The sequence below is a fragment of the Arachis stenosperma genome, chromosome 2 (assembly GCF_014773155.1).
Source record: "Arachis stenosperma cultivar V10309 chromosome 2, arast.V10309.gnm1.PFL2, whole genome shotgun sequence".
Taxonomy (NCBI): domain Eukaryota; kingdom Viridiplantae; phylum Streptophyta; class Magnoliopsida; order Fabales; family Fabaceae; genus Arachis; species Arachis stenosperma.
In genome coordinates this window covers 47059927-47076205 of record NC_080378.1, presented here as the reverse complement: position 1 = coordinate 47076205, position 16279 = coordinate 47059927, and the positions used below count along the sequence as shown (strand labels likewise).

The 16279-nt window shown below is 40.5% G+C and overlaps 2 protein-coding genes across 2 annotated transcripts; both read left to right on the top strand.

The window, feature by feature from the left end:
* The first annotated feature begins 5568 nt into the window (after positions 1-5568).
* Positions 5569-5967, top strand: LOC130962853 (uncharacterized). Its single transcript, XM_057889012.1, has one exon. The coding sequence runs from the start codon at positions 5569-5571 to the stop codon at positions 5965-5967; it is 399 nt and encodes a 132-aa protein (XP_057744995.1).
* Positions 5968-11926: 5959 nt separating this feature from the next.
* LOC130962852 (uncharacterized) lies at positions 11927-12466 on the top strand. The gene has a single exon (XM_057889011.1). The coding sequence runs from the start codon at positions 11927-11929 to the stop codon at positions 12464-12466; it is 540 nt and encodes a 179-aa protein (XP_057744994.1).
* Positions 12467-16279: the final 3813 nt, after the last annotated feature.

The following is a 16279-nucleotide window of genomic DNA, read 5'->3' as shown; positions in this document are numbered from 1 at the left end:
TAGGATTCCGGGAATCCGGAAAGTCTAACCTTGTCTGTGGTATTCCGAGTAGGATTCTGGGATTGAATGACTGTGACGAGCTTCAAACTCCTGAAGGCTGGGCATTAGTGACAGACGTAAAAGAATCAAGGGATTCTATTCCAACCTGATTGAGAACCGACAGATGATTAGCCGTGCTATGACAGAGCATAGGACCATTTTCACTGAGAGGATGGGATGTAGCCATTGACAACGGTGATGCCCTACATACAGCTTGCCATGGAAAGGAGTAAGAAGGATTGGATGAATGTAATAAAGAAGTAGAGATTCAAGAGGAGCACAGCATCTCGATACGCCTATCTGAAATTCCCATTTTTGATTTACATAAGTATTTCTATCCTATTTTATTTTCTGTTTATTATTAATTTTCGAACTTATCATAAACCAACTTAATCCGCCTAACTGAGATTTACAAGGTGACCAAAGCTTGCTTCATACCAACAATCTCCGTGGGATCGACCCTTACTCACGTAAGGTATTACTTGGACGACCCAGTGCACTTGCTGGTTAGTTGAATGGAGTTGTGATCACACGTGCCATTACCAGGGATTATTAAGATCCCAATTCATCATACCATAATCTCTTTGGGGTATTTTTGATAGAGCCAATATTTAAACTTCATACAAGTACAAAGAGACCAACTTGAGGATCACAATTTCGTCCACCAGTGTGCTTATAATTGGTTATGGAAAAGTATCTTTTTAGGGTTTTTTTTAAGATAAGAAGCAAGAATAGTAAATGGCAAAAGGAATAAACTAATAACTAGAAAAGCTCTTGGCAAGGTATGAGAACTGGAAGTCCTATCCTAGCTATCTTTATCAATTGTGATGGGAATTGTTCATTGCTCCCACTTAGTTAACCCTCTAATTTTGAAGGAAAGTCCAGTGGACGAATCAATTTGGTTCCTCAAGTCCTAGCTTAGTGGAATCCAAATCAATCAGTAACTTTCAATTGTCAATCAACAAAGGAGTTTGATAACTCAAGTATCACTAATTACTCAACCAAGGCCAAAAGGATAAAAATCTACTCTAAAATCCAACCGAGCATTTTATTAAACACTTGGAAGGTGTAACACAAAAGCATAGAAAAGCAATAAGAGAGAATAAAATCCAAACAACCAATTGAGAGCATTAATAACATAAATTGATGAAAGCGATCATAAATATGAAATACCTCAAATTGCATTAAATAGAAAATCAAATCTAACATGGAGTTCATAAACCAAATTGGAAAAGAAGTGAATCAACAAGAGGAATAGATAAACCAAAGTGCTAGAATAAATAAGAATATAAGAAAACTAAATTAAAGGAACATTGAACCTGGAATTTGGAAGAAATAAACCTAAAACTAATAGAAATCCTAAATCCTAAAACCTAGAGAGAGGAGAGAGCCTCTCTCTCTAGAAAACTACATCTCAAAACTAAATTGTGAATTATGAGTTGTGATGATGATCCCTCCACTTTGCAGCCTTTAATCTATGTTTTCTGGGCCGAAAGCTGGGCCAGAAATAGCCCAGAAATCGCTAGGGGCAATTTCTGATATGTACAGGTCGCTGGATTTTCTGCAGAAAGACACGTGCGTGAAAAACCACTATTTTATGGTTTATCTTGTGCTAATTTGGGTGGTTTTTATCAACTCTTTACTCACCTATTCATATGATTTGCATGATTTTACAATTCCTTCCCAATTTTATTCTATGGTTGAAAAACTTGCTTCCTAGACATTTAAATTATATATTTTTAATCCCCTTTATACCATTCGATGCCGTGATCTGTGCGTTAAGTGTTCTCAGGCTTTATAGGGCAAGAATGGCTTAGAGGATGGAAAGGAAGCTTGCAAAAATAGAAAGAACGCAAGGAAATAAAGAAGCTTCCCGGTGCGCGCACACGCACATCAGCACATCCACACATCAACGCGCACGCGCAACTGGCGCGGACGTGCAACAAGCAAAAAAGCACAATCAACGCGTGCGCGCACCTGGCACGCATGCGTGACATGCGCGACCTGCAGAAATCGCTGGGGGTAATTTTGGGCCAGATTTAGACCCAGTTTTCGGCCCCGAAACACAGACTAGAGCCAGGGAACAGTAGAGACTCAAGAGACGTTCTCATTTTGCATAGTTGTAGTTTAGTTTGGAATCAAGAGAGAATTCTACTCCTTCCTCTAGGTTTTCTTCACATTGATAGTTTTAGAGTTTTAGTGCTTTACTTTGGATATTGAGAAGATTCATTACCTCCATTGGAGCTTCATCATTCTAGTTTGTTTCTCTATTCCTTTACTCTTCAATTGCCCATTGACTCTATTTGGATAAGTATGTTCATGATTTTGGAATTTATTAATGCAAAGAACCATTTTTACTTTTAATTGATTTTTAGTTATTAATTATCATGTCTTCCTTTTATTCTTCTTTTAATTCTGTGAAAGTTATATTCATGATAATGGAGTAGTTCCCTAACTTGTTTGGGAGCTGATTAAAAGGAAAACCTTGAATTAGAATGCTCAAGTGTCAATATTAATTGGAAGTTGTTGGCTAATTCTCCTGTCTTCGACTATAATCTTTTCTTAGGAAAGGATTAGGACACAAGCGATAGGATTAGTTTGAGAGCTACTTGACTTTCTCTTACTATATAAGGGATAACTAAGTAGGATAACAACCCTTTTTATTATTACACTTGGAAAAATTCAACAGGGATAAAACTTCCATTTAATCTTCTCCCAGTCAAGGCTTTTATTTGAATTACATAAATTCTCAATCATTTATTTCTCTGTTTCTCAAACTCAAAAATTTCTTGGAAAACCCCTGATCATTAAATAGCACTCTCTCGATAACTCGTTGGGAGACGACCTGGGATTCATACTCCCCATATTTTATTTTTAAATTTTGTGATAACCCCTTCTAAATTGATAAGCGTATTTTAGTTGGTTGAGAACTGTACTTGCAACGCTGTTTTCTCTATAAATTCTTAATCAGCCAATTTTCGCCACGTCAATTTTTGGCGCCGTTGCCAGGGAGTTGCAATAGTGTGCTAATTTATTGGTTGGAATTTATTTATTTGCATTTTATTTTATTTTGCTACTATAAGCTGTATGTTTCTTTCATTGAATGACGCGTACATTACCTGATCCGAGCTTAGCCACATTTGACCCTGAAATTGAAAGAACTATTTCACGTATAAGGCAAGCTCGGCGTCGGTTAGTCCTATCCGAGGATGAATCTAAAACGTCATTCAAGGAAGAAACAAGCTCCCTTTCTACTGATTTGGTTGATTTACGCGCAGAGAACATGGCAGCTCCCAGGAGGATTACTCTCCAGGAAGCAGGAGCTACAAACTTTACACTACCACCTTTCTAAGCGCGTCATCCAAATCTGGGTGCAGACATTGAACTAAAGACTGCACTAATCAATCTACTGCCAAAGTTTCATGGCTTGCCCGCTCAAGAGCCTCTCAAGCACCTCAGGGATTTTCAGACAGCCTGTTCTACCATCAGCCGTAATGGTGCAACCGAGACTTCTATTCAGCTGGCCGCCTTCCTGTTTTCTCTTGAGGGAAAGGCGAAGGAGTGGTACTACACTCAACTTGAAGTAGTTGTTACTAACTGGGACACGCTTTGAAGAGAATTCCTAGAAAAATACTTTCCAGCTGAAGTTACTAACAGACTGAAGAAATAAATTTCAATGATTATTCAAGGCGAATCAGAGACTCTTTACGAGTATTGGGAGTGCTTCAATAATCTCTTAGACGCGTGCCCCCACCACATGATTGACAAGTTGGTGTTGATCAGCTACTTCACACAAGGCATGAAACCTCAGGACAAGACTACATTAGATGGTGCGAGCAATGGTTCTCTAAAAAAGTACAAGACCACGGATGAAGTATGGCAACTAATTACCGACTTGGCTGAGTCTGCTCGGAATCACAAGCACAACAGGAACAACCACCCCAAGGCTGTGGTAGAGGTTTCCTCTAGCAGTGAGAATAATGCTCTCACACAATCAATATGTGAGATGACTAACCTACTAAAGTAAATACATCTGGGCCAACAATAATCTCAGCCCCCCTCACCACCACATAGTCAACAACTGGTTCCTTAGAGAGTATGTGGAATATGCACTGATTATAGTCATTACACTGATGAGTGTCCACAGCTCCAACATGAGGACAACACCGTGGCAACTACTTACAATTTCTATGACCGCCCGAATCAAGGGTACTACCAACAAGGCGGCAACTATAACCAAGGTGGGAACTTTAACCAAGGTTGGAGGGACAACTATAATAGAGGAGGCAGAGACGGCCAAGGAAATCAGAGGTGGAATAATAATAACAACCAGCAAAATTGGTATCAGCAGAATCCTACCTATCAACAGCAGAACCAGAACCAGGCTTACAAAGCACTTCATCTAAGGCAGTCCCAAGCGTCTCAGCAGACCCCTCACATCACTTACCCCTCTTCCTCTTCTAATGATGAGTTGATACACTCTATTGATTAGAGACAGAAGACCATGGAGAACAACCTTACTTCTACCTTAAACGGTCTGAACTCTACCTTGCAAGCTCTTGTCTCACAGATTGGATCACTGAATAACTCCAACAACCAGCCTTCAAGTTCCAGTGGAATTCCTTCTCAACCCTTACCCAACTCCAAGGGTGGCATCAATGCCATCACCTTGAGGTCCAAAACCACACTGCAAGAGAGGAATACTGAGGAGCTAAGCCCACTAGAACACGCCCCAGCTGAGGACATGCTTGAAGTGGAGGATGTTGAAAAGGAAGATGAAGTACAAGACACGGTTGAAGAAGAAGTAACTCAACCAGGAAATGGCACACCAGAAGGAGCTAAAGCTACCAAAGACGCCACCCCTATCCCATTTCCATACCTTGCAAGAAAGTCTAGAAAGCAGATGGAACTTGACCCAAAAATGGTAGAAATCTTCAAAAAGGTTGAGATAATTGTTTCCCTTTTTGATGTTATTCAGTAAGTACCTAAATTATGCTGTTTTGTGAGATTTTTGATGTTTGGGGTATTGACTTCATGGGTCCATTTCCCAACTCTAGCGGTTTTTTATATATATTGTTAGCTGTAGATTATGTTTCCAAATGGGTGGAAGCAATTTCCACCCGTACTGATGATGCTAACACTATTGTCTCCATTGTTAGAAACCATATTATCTGTCGCTTTGGATCACCACGAGCAATCATGAGTGATCAAGGCACCCATTTTTGTAACAGGAGACTGACCGCTCTATTGAAGAAGCATGACATTATTCACAAGGTAGCAATTGCTTTCCACCTGTAGACTAACGGATAAGCAGAGGTGCCCAACACAGAGATAAAGTGTATCCTGGAGAAGATAGTCAAGCCTCATAGGAAGGGCTGGAGCACCAAGCTACAAGATGCACTTTCGGCATACCGGACAGCGTACAAGACACCTATAGGGATGAGCCCCTTCCGCTTAGTTTATGGAAAGGCCTGTCACCTCCCAGTCGAGATAGAAAACAAGGCATTCTGGGCGGTAAGAGAAATCAACATGGGATTTGAGAGCACCGGAGTTGAAAGGAAGATGCAACTACAAGAATTAGAGAACCTTCGCCTAGAAGCATATGATAACTCCAGGCTATACAAAGAGAAGATGAAGGCTGTGCATGACAAGCACATTAAAAGGAGAGAGTTCAGACCTGGAAAATTAGTTCTCCTCTACAACTCCAGACTAAGGCTCATGTCAGACAAGTTGAGATCACGATGGGAAGGTCCCTATAAGGTAGAGAAGGCAGAGTCATACGGAGTCTTCCACCTAAGTCATCCTTCGAGCTCTAAATTCATCAAGGTAAATGAACATCGCCTTAAGCTATATCACGGTGAGCAGATGAATAAAAGTAAGGAGCTGGAGATCTTCCTCTTGGAGAATCCACCCACAACGGAAGACTGAGCTAGTGGACCGTCCAACTTAAGGACGTTAAAGAAAAGTGCTGGGTGGGAGACAACCCACCATGGTATGATCATTTCCTTCTCTCTTTTTAGCTTTATTTCATGACTTTTCTCATTATTCTGCATATAGTCTGCATTTACATCTGCATACTTGCATTAAAAAAAATGCGAAAAAAATGAGGAGATCGACGCGCCAGTGCCTAGTGCGCATCTGCGTCCCTTGTGAATGTGAATTGGGTGAGTTTGAACAGAGAGTCACACAGGAGCTGGGCTGGAAACGTGCCTTAGGCACCTTCCAACCCACGTGGACGCGTACTGTACGTGTGCGCGCCATTTCCTCTCTTGGCGACCGACGCATCCGCACCAAGTGCGCGTCTGCGTCGATGTTGAAATCGACGTAAAACATGGTTTGACCAGAGAGTTGTACTGGTCTGGGGCGGGTACTGTGCTATAAGCACAAACTGACCCGCGTGTACGCGCATCTGGCGCCTACGCACCCCTACCCTTCTGCATAATCCGCGTGGGCGCATGCAGTGCGCGTCCGCGTCGGTTGCGCCGCGCCACTAAATCCCAACGCCGCTAGTTCTCATTCTTTCTCCCTCCCTAATTCTAATTCTATCTTTCCCAATCCTAATTTCTTTCTTCCTCCTTTCTATCTATCTTCTCTATCTTCTTCTTCTTCCTCTCCTCTCACGTCTTTCTCGCTCACATCATCCATTATCTCTCTCTTTTCATCCTCTTTTCAAGGTTCTCTCTTTCTATTTTTTTTTCTTCTTCTTTTCTTTATTTTTGTATTATGTTGCTTGGTGCTATAAATCTATTTGGGTAACTACTTTCTTCTAATTGCTTGTGATTATTATTGTGGAGTCATCTGACAATTAATATTAATTATTTTTGGGATGCTTGCATGTTCCAATTTAATTCTTTCCCTATCATGTTAAACATGCATACTTAGTGTTTGTGAAAATACCCGTATGGCATTGTGCATTCTTCAATGTTTTATTCTTCTACTCTAATGCCTGTTTTTTACAAAATCCTCTTATTATTTTATTAATTAATTATGATTGTCAATACAAACGTGATTGTTAGTTTGTTACGAGTGATAATCCATTCTTCGCAATTGATGCTTGATCTATGCTACTCATGCCTTTGCTGGCATGCCAATAAACATCTTGCATTTAATTGCCTTTATCTTTCTTGCTATATTTTCATTGATGTCCTAATTACATAAAGTCGCGACCATGTGTTAACGACATCCTTCTTTAAGAATATCCCTTGTATTGTCCTCTTCTTTGCTCCAACCCTTGGACTTACATGTACCTTTCTCCTTTTCTTTTAGTATGGCCACAAAGAAGGAAAAAGAGAAAGCCGCTACCAAACCACCAAAAAGGAGGGAAACAAAAAGCACATTGGCGAAAGAATCACCCTCAACATCAGTCAAGCCTTCAACAAAGCAGGTCAAGAGGATCATTAAGGTTGAGGAAACCGAGAAAGCCTTTCCAGCAAGGGACACTACGCGGTTCACTAACCGCTTCTGTGAGTAGTTATTCCCTATTCTAGCAGCAAGAAACTACAACAATGAGCACCTTCTTATCCTCCCCACCAACATTATGGATTTGGTGGAGCCCCGCATTGACAGAAGACTTTGGGAATTCTTATGGAGGCAGCCAAGGCAGGTCAACCTTTCATGGGTAGTTGAATTCTACTCCAATTTTCACATGCCAAACCTGCAGTCTGTCTATGTCTGTCAGAAGTAAGTCCCCATCTCCGAAAGGGCCATTCAGCAAGTTTTGGATCTTCCCCCTGCTCCAGAAGGATTGGACGCATATCAAGAAGCATCTTTCAAACACCAGATGTATCAGTTTGACCGGTATGCGGTCTTCAGAGTCATAGCACAACCTGGCAGCACCTGGATCTATGGTTACCATCGCTCTCGGCCTAAGAGCATATTGGCTTCCGCACTTACCTTAGAGGCTCGAGTGTCGGCACAGATTATGTCCCACTATGTCTTTCCGAGCACTCACGAGTCCTCCTTCACTACAGATATGGCCATACTCATTTGGTGCATCCTTATAGACCAGCCTCTCAATTTACCAAGACACATCCGGCAAGCCATGGGACACGTACAGATTGCAGGCAACTTACCTTTTCCCGTCTTGGTTTCAGATTTGGTCTCGGTATTCAGAGTCTCCTATAGAGCTGGAGACACCAAAGCCATGTTTCCTCAGGATGATCAATATGTTTCGAGTGAGAAATACATCAGACCCCCAGCAGTCACCGCCAGCCGGAGTGAAAACCTGGCCAGAGATATCCCTTCTCCTTCCATATCACAAGAACCTTCAACAACTCAGCTGCTCCTTCAGATACTTCAGAGGTTGGACCGGCAAGACCGACATATGGAACGCATGGAGCGCCGTAACAAGTGCCAATTCACATACCTCAAGAGGTTGATTGTTGGAAACCACCCACCTGAAGAAGACCTAGACACTCTGAAATCCACTTTAACTACCAGCACGGGGAGCCATGAAGATCCCGAATGTGGAGATGCTGTTACCAGCCACCCTTTGTTCCTGACTAATGGCACCGAGGATGGTGCCAAGATTTAAGTGTATGGAGGTCAGTCAGTACCTGACTTCTGGACGTAACTTTTCTATCTCTTAGCACCAGTAGATAAATTTTCTTTTTGTTTAGGTAGGATAAAATTGCATAGTAATTAGTGTTTGCATGTATGTTCTATTTGGTTGAAAAATAATAAGTTTCTTTTCAAAGACTCTATTTTGAAAATTTCACTAATCTAAATTAAAATTTTTGTGTTAAAACTTGTTTTGAAGATTGTAATTTGGAACATAGTTTAAAGCCAAAGAACACACAACCTGTGAGAATTGAGCATAATTACATGGTTGCATTATTTAACCATAATATTTTATTCTTGTGTGTTTTCTTCTCTATGATTGTAATCTATATTTTGTTCCATTCTATATGTCCAATGTGTAGTGTATTTAAATGTATACATATGATTGAGGCCATCATTTATTATTAGCTCACTTATCCCAAAGAGCCTACCCTTTCAATTACCGTTGTTTGCCACTTTGAGCCTTTTAATCCCCATTTGTTTTTTATATTACCACGTCACTAGCCTTAAGCGGAAAAATAATTAATTACCTAATTTGAATCTTTGGTTAGCTTAAGATAATGTGTTAACTAAGTGTGGAGAAATTATGGGAACATGAGTTGATAGGAACGTGTTATATTACTGCTGTATTTAAATATTAGAAATTTAGGTGCCTACTCATGTAAGACCAGAAAAATTAAAAATCTATATGCATTGATGTATTATGTTTGCTTTAAAAAAATTAATTAATTAAGTGAATAAGTGAATAAGGGGACAAAATTACCCCAATGTCAAGTTTAAGGAAAGATCAATGCATATGTGATAAAATTAAAAGAAGGTTGATGCATGAGTATGAGATGAAAAAGTGGGAATTTTGGGTAGTTAGGCATAATTTTAGAAGTTATATAGAGTGTGTGTATGTATAGGTGAGAGCTTAGGTTAGTCAAAGATTCAATTTATAGCTCACTCAGCCACACATATATCCTCACCTTTGCCTTAGCCCCATTACAACCTTGAAAAGACCTCATGATGTTTGCATTGGTACATTAAATATCTGTTGATTGGTTAGATGAAGAACAAAGTTTAGAAAGCATGACTAGAGAAGACTAGAGTGGATTACCCCATATACTTGAGTGATTAGAGTGCATATACACCTCCAGTGAGGGTTCAATGCTTGATTCTATGTTCCCGGCTTTCATGAGCTATCTTCTTACAAGTTTAATTTGCTTTTATTATATAATTTGAATTAGTGGAATTTGGTTTATGTTTGTCTTGAAGAACTTGTTTACTTTTGACCAAGTAGATAGAAACATCTCAACATATAGTTGCATTCATATACATAGGTTGCATTGCATGAATCTTACTTCTTTATTCACTCTTTTTTGTCTCTTTGAGCTTAGCTTGAGGACATGCTATTGTTTAAGTGTGGGGAGTTTGATAATCACTATTTTATGATTTATCTTGTGCTAATTTGGGTGGTTTTTTATCAACTCTGTACTCACCTATTCATATGATTTGCATGATTTTACAATTCCTTCCCAATTTTATTCTATGGTTGAAAAACTTGCTTCCTAGACATTTAAATTATATATTTTTAATCCTTCTTTATACCATTCAATGCCGTGATCTGTGCATTAAGTGTTCTCAGGCTTTATAGGACAGGAATGGCTTAGAGGATGGAAAAGAAGCTTGCAAAAATGGAAGAAACACAAGGAAATAAGAAGTTGACTAGTGAGGAGCGGTGCGGGTGCACACCTGGCGCGCACGCGCACATCAGCGCATCCACACATCGACGCGCACGCGCACCTGGCGCGGACACGCAACAAGCAAAAAGAACAATCGACGCGCGTACGCACCTAGCGCGCACGCGTGACGTACGCGACCTGCAGAAATCACAGAAATTGCTGGGGGCAATTTTGGGCCAATTTTAGACACAGTTTTTGGCCTAGAAACACAAACTAGAGCCAGGGAACAGCAGAGACTCAAGAGACATTCTCATTCTGCATAGTTGTAGTTTAGTTTGGACTCTAGAGAGAATTCTACTCCTTCTTCTAGGTTTTCTTCACATTGATAGTTTTAGAGTTTTAGTGCTTTGCTTTGGATATTGAGAAGATTCATTACCTCCGTTGGAGCTTCATCATTCTGGTTTATTTCTCTATTCCTTTACTCTTCAATTGCCTATTGACTCTGTTTAGATAAGTATGTTCATGATTTTGGAATTTATTAATGCAAAGAACCATTTTTACTTTTAATTCATTTTTAGTTATTAATTATCATGCCTTCCTTTTATTCCTTTCTTAATTCTGTAAAAGTTATATTCATGATAAAGGAGTAGTTCCCTAACTTGATTGGGAGCTGATTAAAAGGAAAACTTTGAATTGGAATACTCAAGTGTCAATATTAATTGGAAGTTGTTGGCTAATTCTCCTGTCTTCGACTCTAATCCTTTCTTAGGAAAGGATTAGGACACAAGTGATAGGATTAGTTTGAGAGTTACTTGACTTTCCCTTATTATATAAGGGATAACTAAGTAGGATAACAACCCTTTTATTATTACACTTGGAAAAATTCAACAGGGATAGAACTTCCATTTAATCTTCTCCCGGTCAAGGCTTTTATTTAAATTACCTAAATTTTCAATCATTTATTTCTCTGTTTCTCAAACTCAAAAATTTCGTGGAAAACCTCTGATCATTAAATAGCACTCTCTCTGCAACTCGTTGGGAGACGACATGGGATTCATACTCCCAGTATTTTCTTTCTAAATTTTGTGACAACCCCTTCTAAATTGATAAGCAGATTTTAGTCAGTTGAGAACTGTACTTGCAACGCTGTTTTCTCTATAAATTCTTAATCGGCCAATTTTTGCCACGTCAGTTTGCGTGATGCACATGCGGGCGTCATTTATCTGTATGGCCACTATGACAAATTATATATCATTTCGAAGCCCCGGATGTTAGCTTTCCAACGCAGCTGAAACCGCCTCATTTGAACCTCTGTAGCTCAAGTTATGATTGATTGAACACGAAGAGGTCAGGCTTGACAGCTTTGCGATTCCTTCAATTTCCTGTATTCCTTCCACTTTTGCATGTTTTCTCTCCATCCTCTAAGTCATTCCTGCCCTGTAAACCCTGAAAACACTTAACATACATATCACGGCATCGAATGGTAATAAGAGAGGATTAATTCTAGTAAATTTAAGGCCAGAGAAGTATGTTTTCAATCATAGCACAAAATCAGGAAGGAAAGTATAAATCATGCAGATTCTGTGAATAAATGTGAGAATAGTGGATAAAATATACTCAATTAAGCACAAAGCACAAGATGTACCACGAAATAGTGGTGCATCATGGCTCCTATGGAGATCCGTGTCTTCTCCAACTTGGTGAACAAAGCATGGGTGATGGAAGAATATGCCAAGATAATGGTTGCGTCCAAGGACACTCATAGAGGAAGCAGTAGCAAAGGACGTGGCAAGTATTACCATCCGAGGGGTCAGAGCTTTAAGAGAGGAGGATATGCGCATCAAGGTCAAGGAGGTTTCAGGAAGAACACTCATGATCAGTTTCAACGTGGCAAGGGAAGAGGAAGTCAGAGTGGGTGCTTTAACTGTGGCTTGCCTGGTCATATCGTGAGGGATTGCACTCGTGGAAAGATCCCGAATGCAGGTCAGAGTCAGCACCAGGGGCGGGTTTTTGCTGTGAATGCTAAGGATGCTTCCAAGGTGGATCCGTTAATAAGAGGTATTTGTTTATTTGGTGATAAGACTTTAATTGCATTATATGATACTAGAGCATCGCATTCATTTATCTCGTTTGCTAAAGTTGAGGAGTTAGGCTTGAATATGTCAGAGTTACGTTTTGATCTGCATGTACATATTTCGCGTTAGACAGTTATGACTAGGTCAGGTTGTAGATAAGTAGGTTTCAAGCTTGAGGGTAGAGACTTTGTGCATGATTTGATCTGTTTACCTATGGTTGGGTTGGAGATGATTTTGGGGTTTGATTGGTTGTCAAAAAATCGAGTTTTGTTGGATTGCTTTGAACGGACAATTCGATCTATGCCGGAAGGAGAGAGTGGAGCAGTGATAACTGCGGGTTATTACCTGAACTCTGTTATGGTGCACTGTAGTGGGGAAGAGTGTCAGGGTTACATCTTGTTAACTGCTAATGCTTCGGGTGATACCCAAGGATTAGATCAAATCCCGGTAGTTAGGGATATTTCAGAGGTATTTCTGAAAGATATCCCTTAGTTCCCACCTCAAAGAGAGATTGAGTATGCGATTGAATTGGAGTCGGGAGCCGGATCAGTGTCGGTTGCACCGTATAGGATGTCTTCAAAAGAGCTGACCGAGTTGAAGGTTCAGTTGGAGGAGTTTCTGAATAAGAGGTTCATTCGACTGAGTGTGTCGCTGGGGGAGCGCCAGTTTTATTGGTAAAGAAGAAGGATGGAGGAATGCGATTGTGTGTGGATTACCATCAGTTGAATAAAGTGACTGTGAAGAATAAATACCTGCTACCAAGAATAGATGACTTGACGGATCAACTGCAGGGAGCTGGAGTATTTTCCAAGATTGATTTGAGATCCGGTTACCATCAGATAATGGTGAAGGAGGATGACATCCCTAAGACCGCATTTAGAACACGTTATGGACACTACGAGTTTGTGGTGATGTCCTTTGGGTTAACGAATGCACCTGCTGTCTTCGTGGATTATATGAACAGAGACTTTCGTCCCTTTCTGGACAAGTTCGTGGTGGTTTTCATAGACGACATCTTAGTTTACTCCAAGATGGCAAGGGAAGATAAGGAGCATTTGAGGATTGTGTTACAAATCCTAAAAGAGCAAAAGTTGTATGCTAAGTTGTCGAAGTGCGAGTTCTGGAAGGAAGAAGTAAAGTTCCTAGGTCACGTGGTGAGTAAAAGAGGAATAGCGGTGGATCCTTCTAAGGTAGAAGTGGAGATGGAATGGGAAAGACCGACGACGGTAACGGAAGTTAGGAGTTTTTTGGGGTTAGTCGGATATTACCGGAGATTTATCGAAGGATTTTCCTGGATTGCACTACCAATGACGAAGTTGACAAGAAAAGAAGTGCCTTTTGTTTGGATGTCGGAGTGTGAAAATAGTTTTTAAACTTTGAAGCAGAGGTTAACTTCAGCACCTGTTTTGATCTTGTCGGAACCACATGAACCATTTGAACTGTACTGTGATGCATCTCTGAAGGGTTTGGGTTGTGTGTTGATGCAACACCGGAACGTAGTGGCTTACGCATCACGTCAGTTAAGACCGCATGAGGTGAATTATCCAACTCATGACTTGGAATTGGTGGCGATTGTGTTTGTATTGAAGATTTGGAGACACCATTTGTACGGAGTGAGGTTTAGCGTGTTTTCTGATCATAAGAATCTCAAGTACATCTTTGATCAGAAAGAGCTAAATATGCGTCAGAGGAGGTGGATGCAGTTGCTTAAGGATTATTATTTTAAACTGAGTTATCATCCTGGAAGGGCAAATGTGGTAGCAGATGCATTAAGTCAAAAATCCTTAACAATAGCCTGGATAAGAATTAAGGAAGAGGAGCTGATGGAGAAGTTTATGGATCTTAAGCTGAATATGGATAAAGTTGCTGGAAGAGTTTGCCTGAATCAGTTACAGATCTCAAGTGACTTTAAATCTGAACTCCTAAAGGCTCATCAAAACGATGACGTGTTACCAAAGGTGTTGCCAGCTATCGAACAAGGGAAGCAATGGAGGGTATCATGGGATCAAGACGGATTGTGAAGATTTAAGGGAAGAGTCATTGTGCCGGATGTGGGGACATTGTGGCAAGATATTTTGAGAGAAGCGCACAAGAGTGAATTTTCTATTCACCCTGGTAGTACTAAGATGTACCATGATCTGAAGACTATGTTCTGGTGGCCTGGTATGAAGAAGGATGTGGCAGAAGATGTCTCAAAGTACCTGACATGTCAGAAAATGAAGATAGAACATCAGAAACCGTCGGAAATGCTTCAACCACTTGATATTTCTCAGTGAAAGTGGGAAGGAATTTTAATGGATTTTGTGAGCAGGTTACCGAGGACTAGGTTAGGATTTGATGCAATTTGGGTGATAGTGGATCGTTTAACCAAATCTGCTCATTTTCTACCTATTCGAGTAAACTATGGAAGAGTTAGCAAGGTTGTATATAAAGGAGATAGTAAGGTTGCATGGTGTGTGTCAAGCATAGTGTCGGATCGTGATCCCCGATTCACTTCAAGATTTTGGGGAGCTTTCCAAAGAGCTTTCGGTACGAAGCTATGTCTTAGTATGGCATATCATCCACAAACAGATAGACAGTCGGAAAGGACTATTCAGACGTTAGAAGATATGCTGAGAGCATGTGTTTTGGATCAACCCGGGAGCTAGGACCACTACATGCCATTGGTGGAGTTTGCGTACAACAATAGCTTTCATGCGAGCATTGGGATGGCTCCGTATGAGGCCTTGTATAGACGAAAGTTCCAGTCTCCACTTTGTTGGTATGAATCCGGCGAAGCAAGTGTATTGGGTCCAGATGTGGTAACAGAGACTACGGAGAAGATTAAGAAGATACGAGAATAGATTTTGACTGCTCAGAGTCGATAGAAGAGTTATGCAGACCAGAGGAGAAAACCATTAGAGTTTGAAGTGGGAGAGCATGTGTTTCTACGAGTTACACCCACAACTGGGATTGGAAGAGCAATCAAGACCAAAAAGTTGAATCCGAGGTATATAGGACCGTTTGAGATCCTAAGGCATTTCAGGCCGGTGGCATATCAAGTGGCTTTGCCACCTCACCTATCTAACCTACATGATGTGTTCCACGTGTCACAACTCCGTAAGTACACGTCGGACACGGCTCATCTGTTGGAGCCTGAGACAGTCGAGCTGAGGGAAAATTTGACTTTCCAAGTGAGACCGGTTAGAATTGATGACACCAGTGTAAAGAAGCTGCGAGGAAAAGACGTTCAATTAGTCAAAGTTGCTTGGAAGCAAACAGGAGTTGAAGAGCATACTTAGGAATTAGAATCCGAGATGCGAAAGGATTATCCCTAGATTTTCTCAGGTAATTCAAATTTTGAGGGCAAAATTTCTTATTTGGTGGGGAGAATGTAAGAACCACAATTAATCGAACTGGTTAATTAAGTCGTTATATTGTCCAATTTTGATTCCAAAAAATTAGAGTGAGAATTTGAGGTTTTAAACATCATTTTTGGACTTAGTGGGTCTTTCCGAGTCAGAAAATGTGTTTTCTGTGAAAAACCGTGAAAAATCGCAAACCGGCAGTTAAACCAGTTGAACCGGTTCAAGTCTGCCCGGTGCTGTGCGAGAAAAAGTAGAAACTGTAAAAAACCTTAGAAAAACAGTAGAAATGGAAAATCAGGCGTTAATTTTAAAGGTTTGGCCCGAAATTGGGCCAAATTGGCTAAAATCGCTAACGGGTTGAACCGAGCCCAAGTTGGGCGCAAGTTCAACATATATAAAGGTTCATTTAATGAACCCTAGCCTCATAAACACACACAATTCCGATTTGCGTGCTATTAGCGACTACGCGTTCCTTGTGAAGAGCACTACAACACCCAGACAAGAAACTCTAGAGGTAAGCTCGAAATCTTCCCAGTTCTTCTCTCCAAAATTTCGGGTACCTAGGGTTTTTGATTAAGTGAGTTTTTGTGATTCT

What these genes read in the sequence shown, in the direction of transcription:
- LOC130962853 (XM_057889012.1), top strand. Translation starts at nt 5,569, where the DNA reads ATGGGATTTGAGAGCACCGGAGTTGAAAGGAAGATGCAACTACAAGAA.
- LOC130962852 (XM_057889011.1), top strand. Translation starts at nt 11,927, where the DNA reads ATGGCTCCTATGGAGATCCGTGTCTTCTCCAACTTGGTGAACAAAGCA.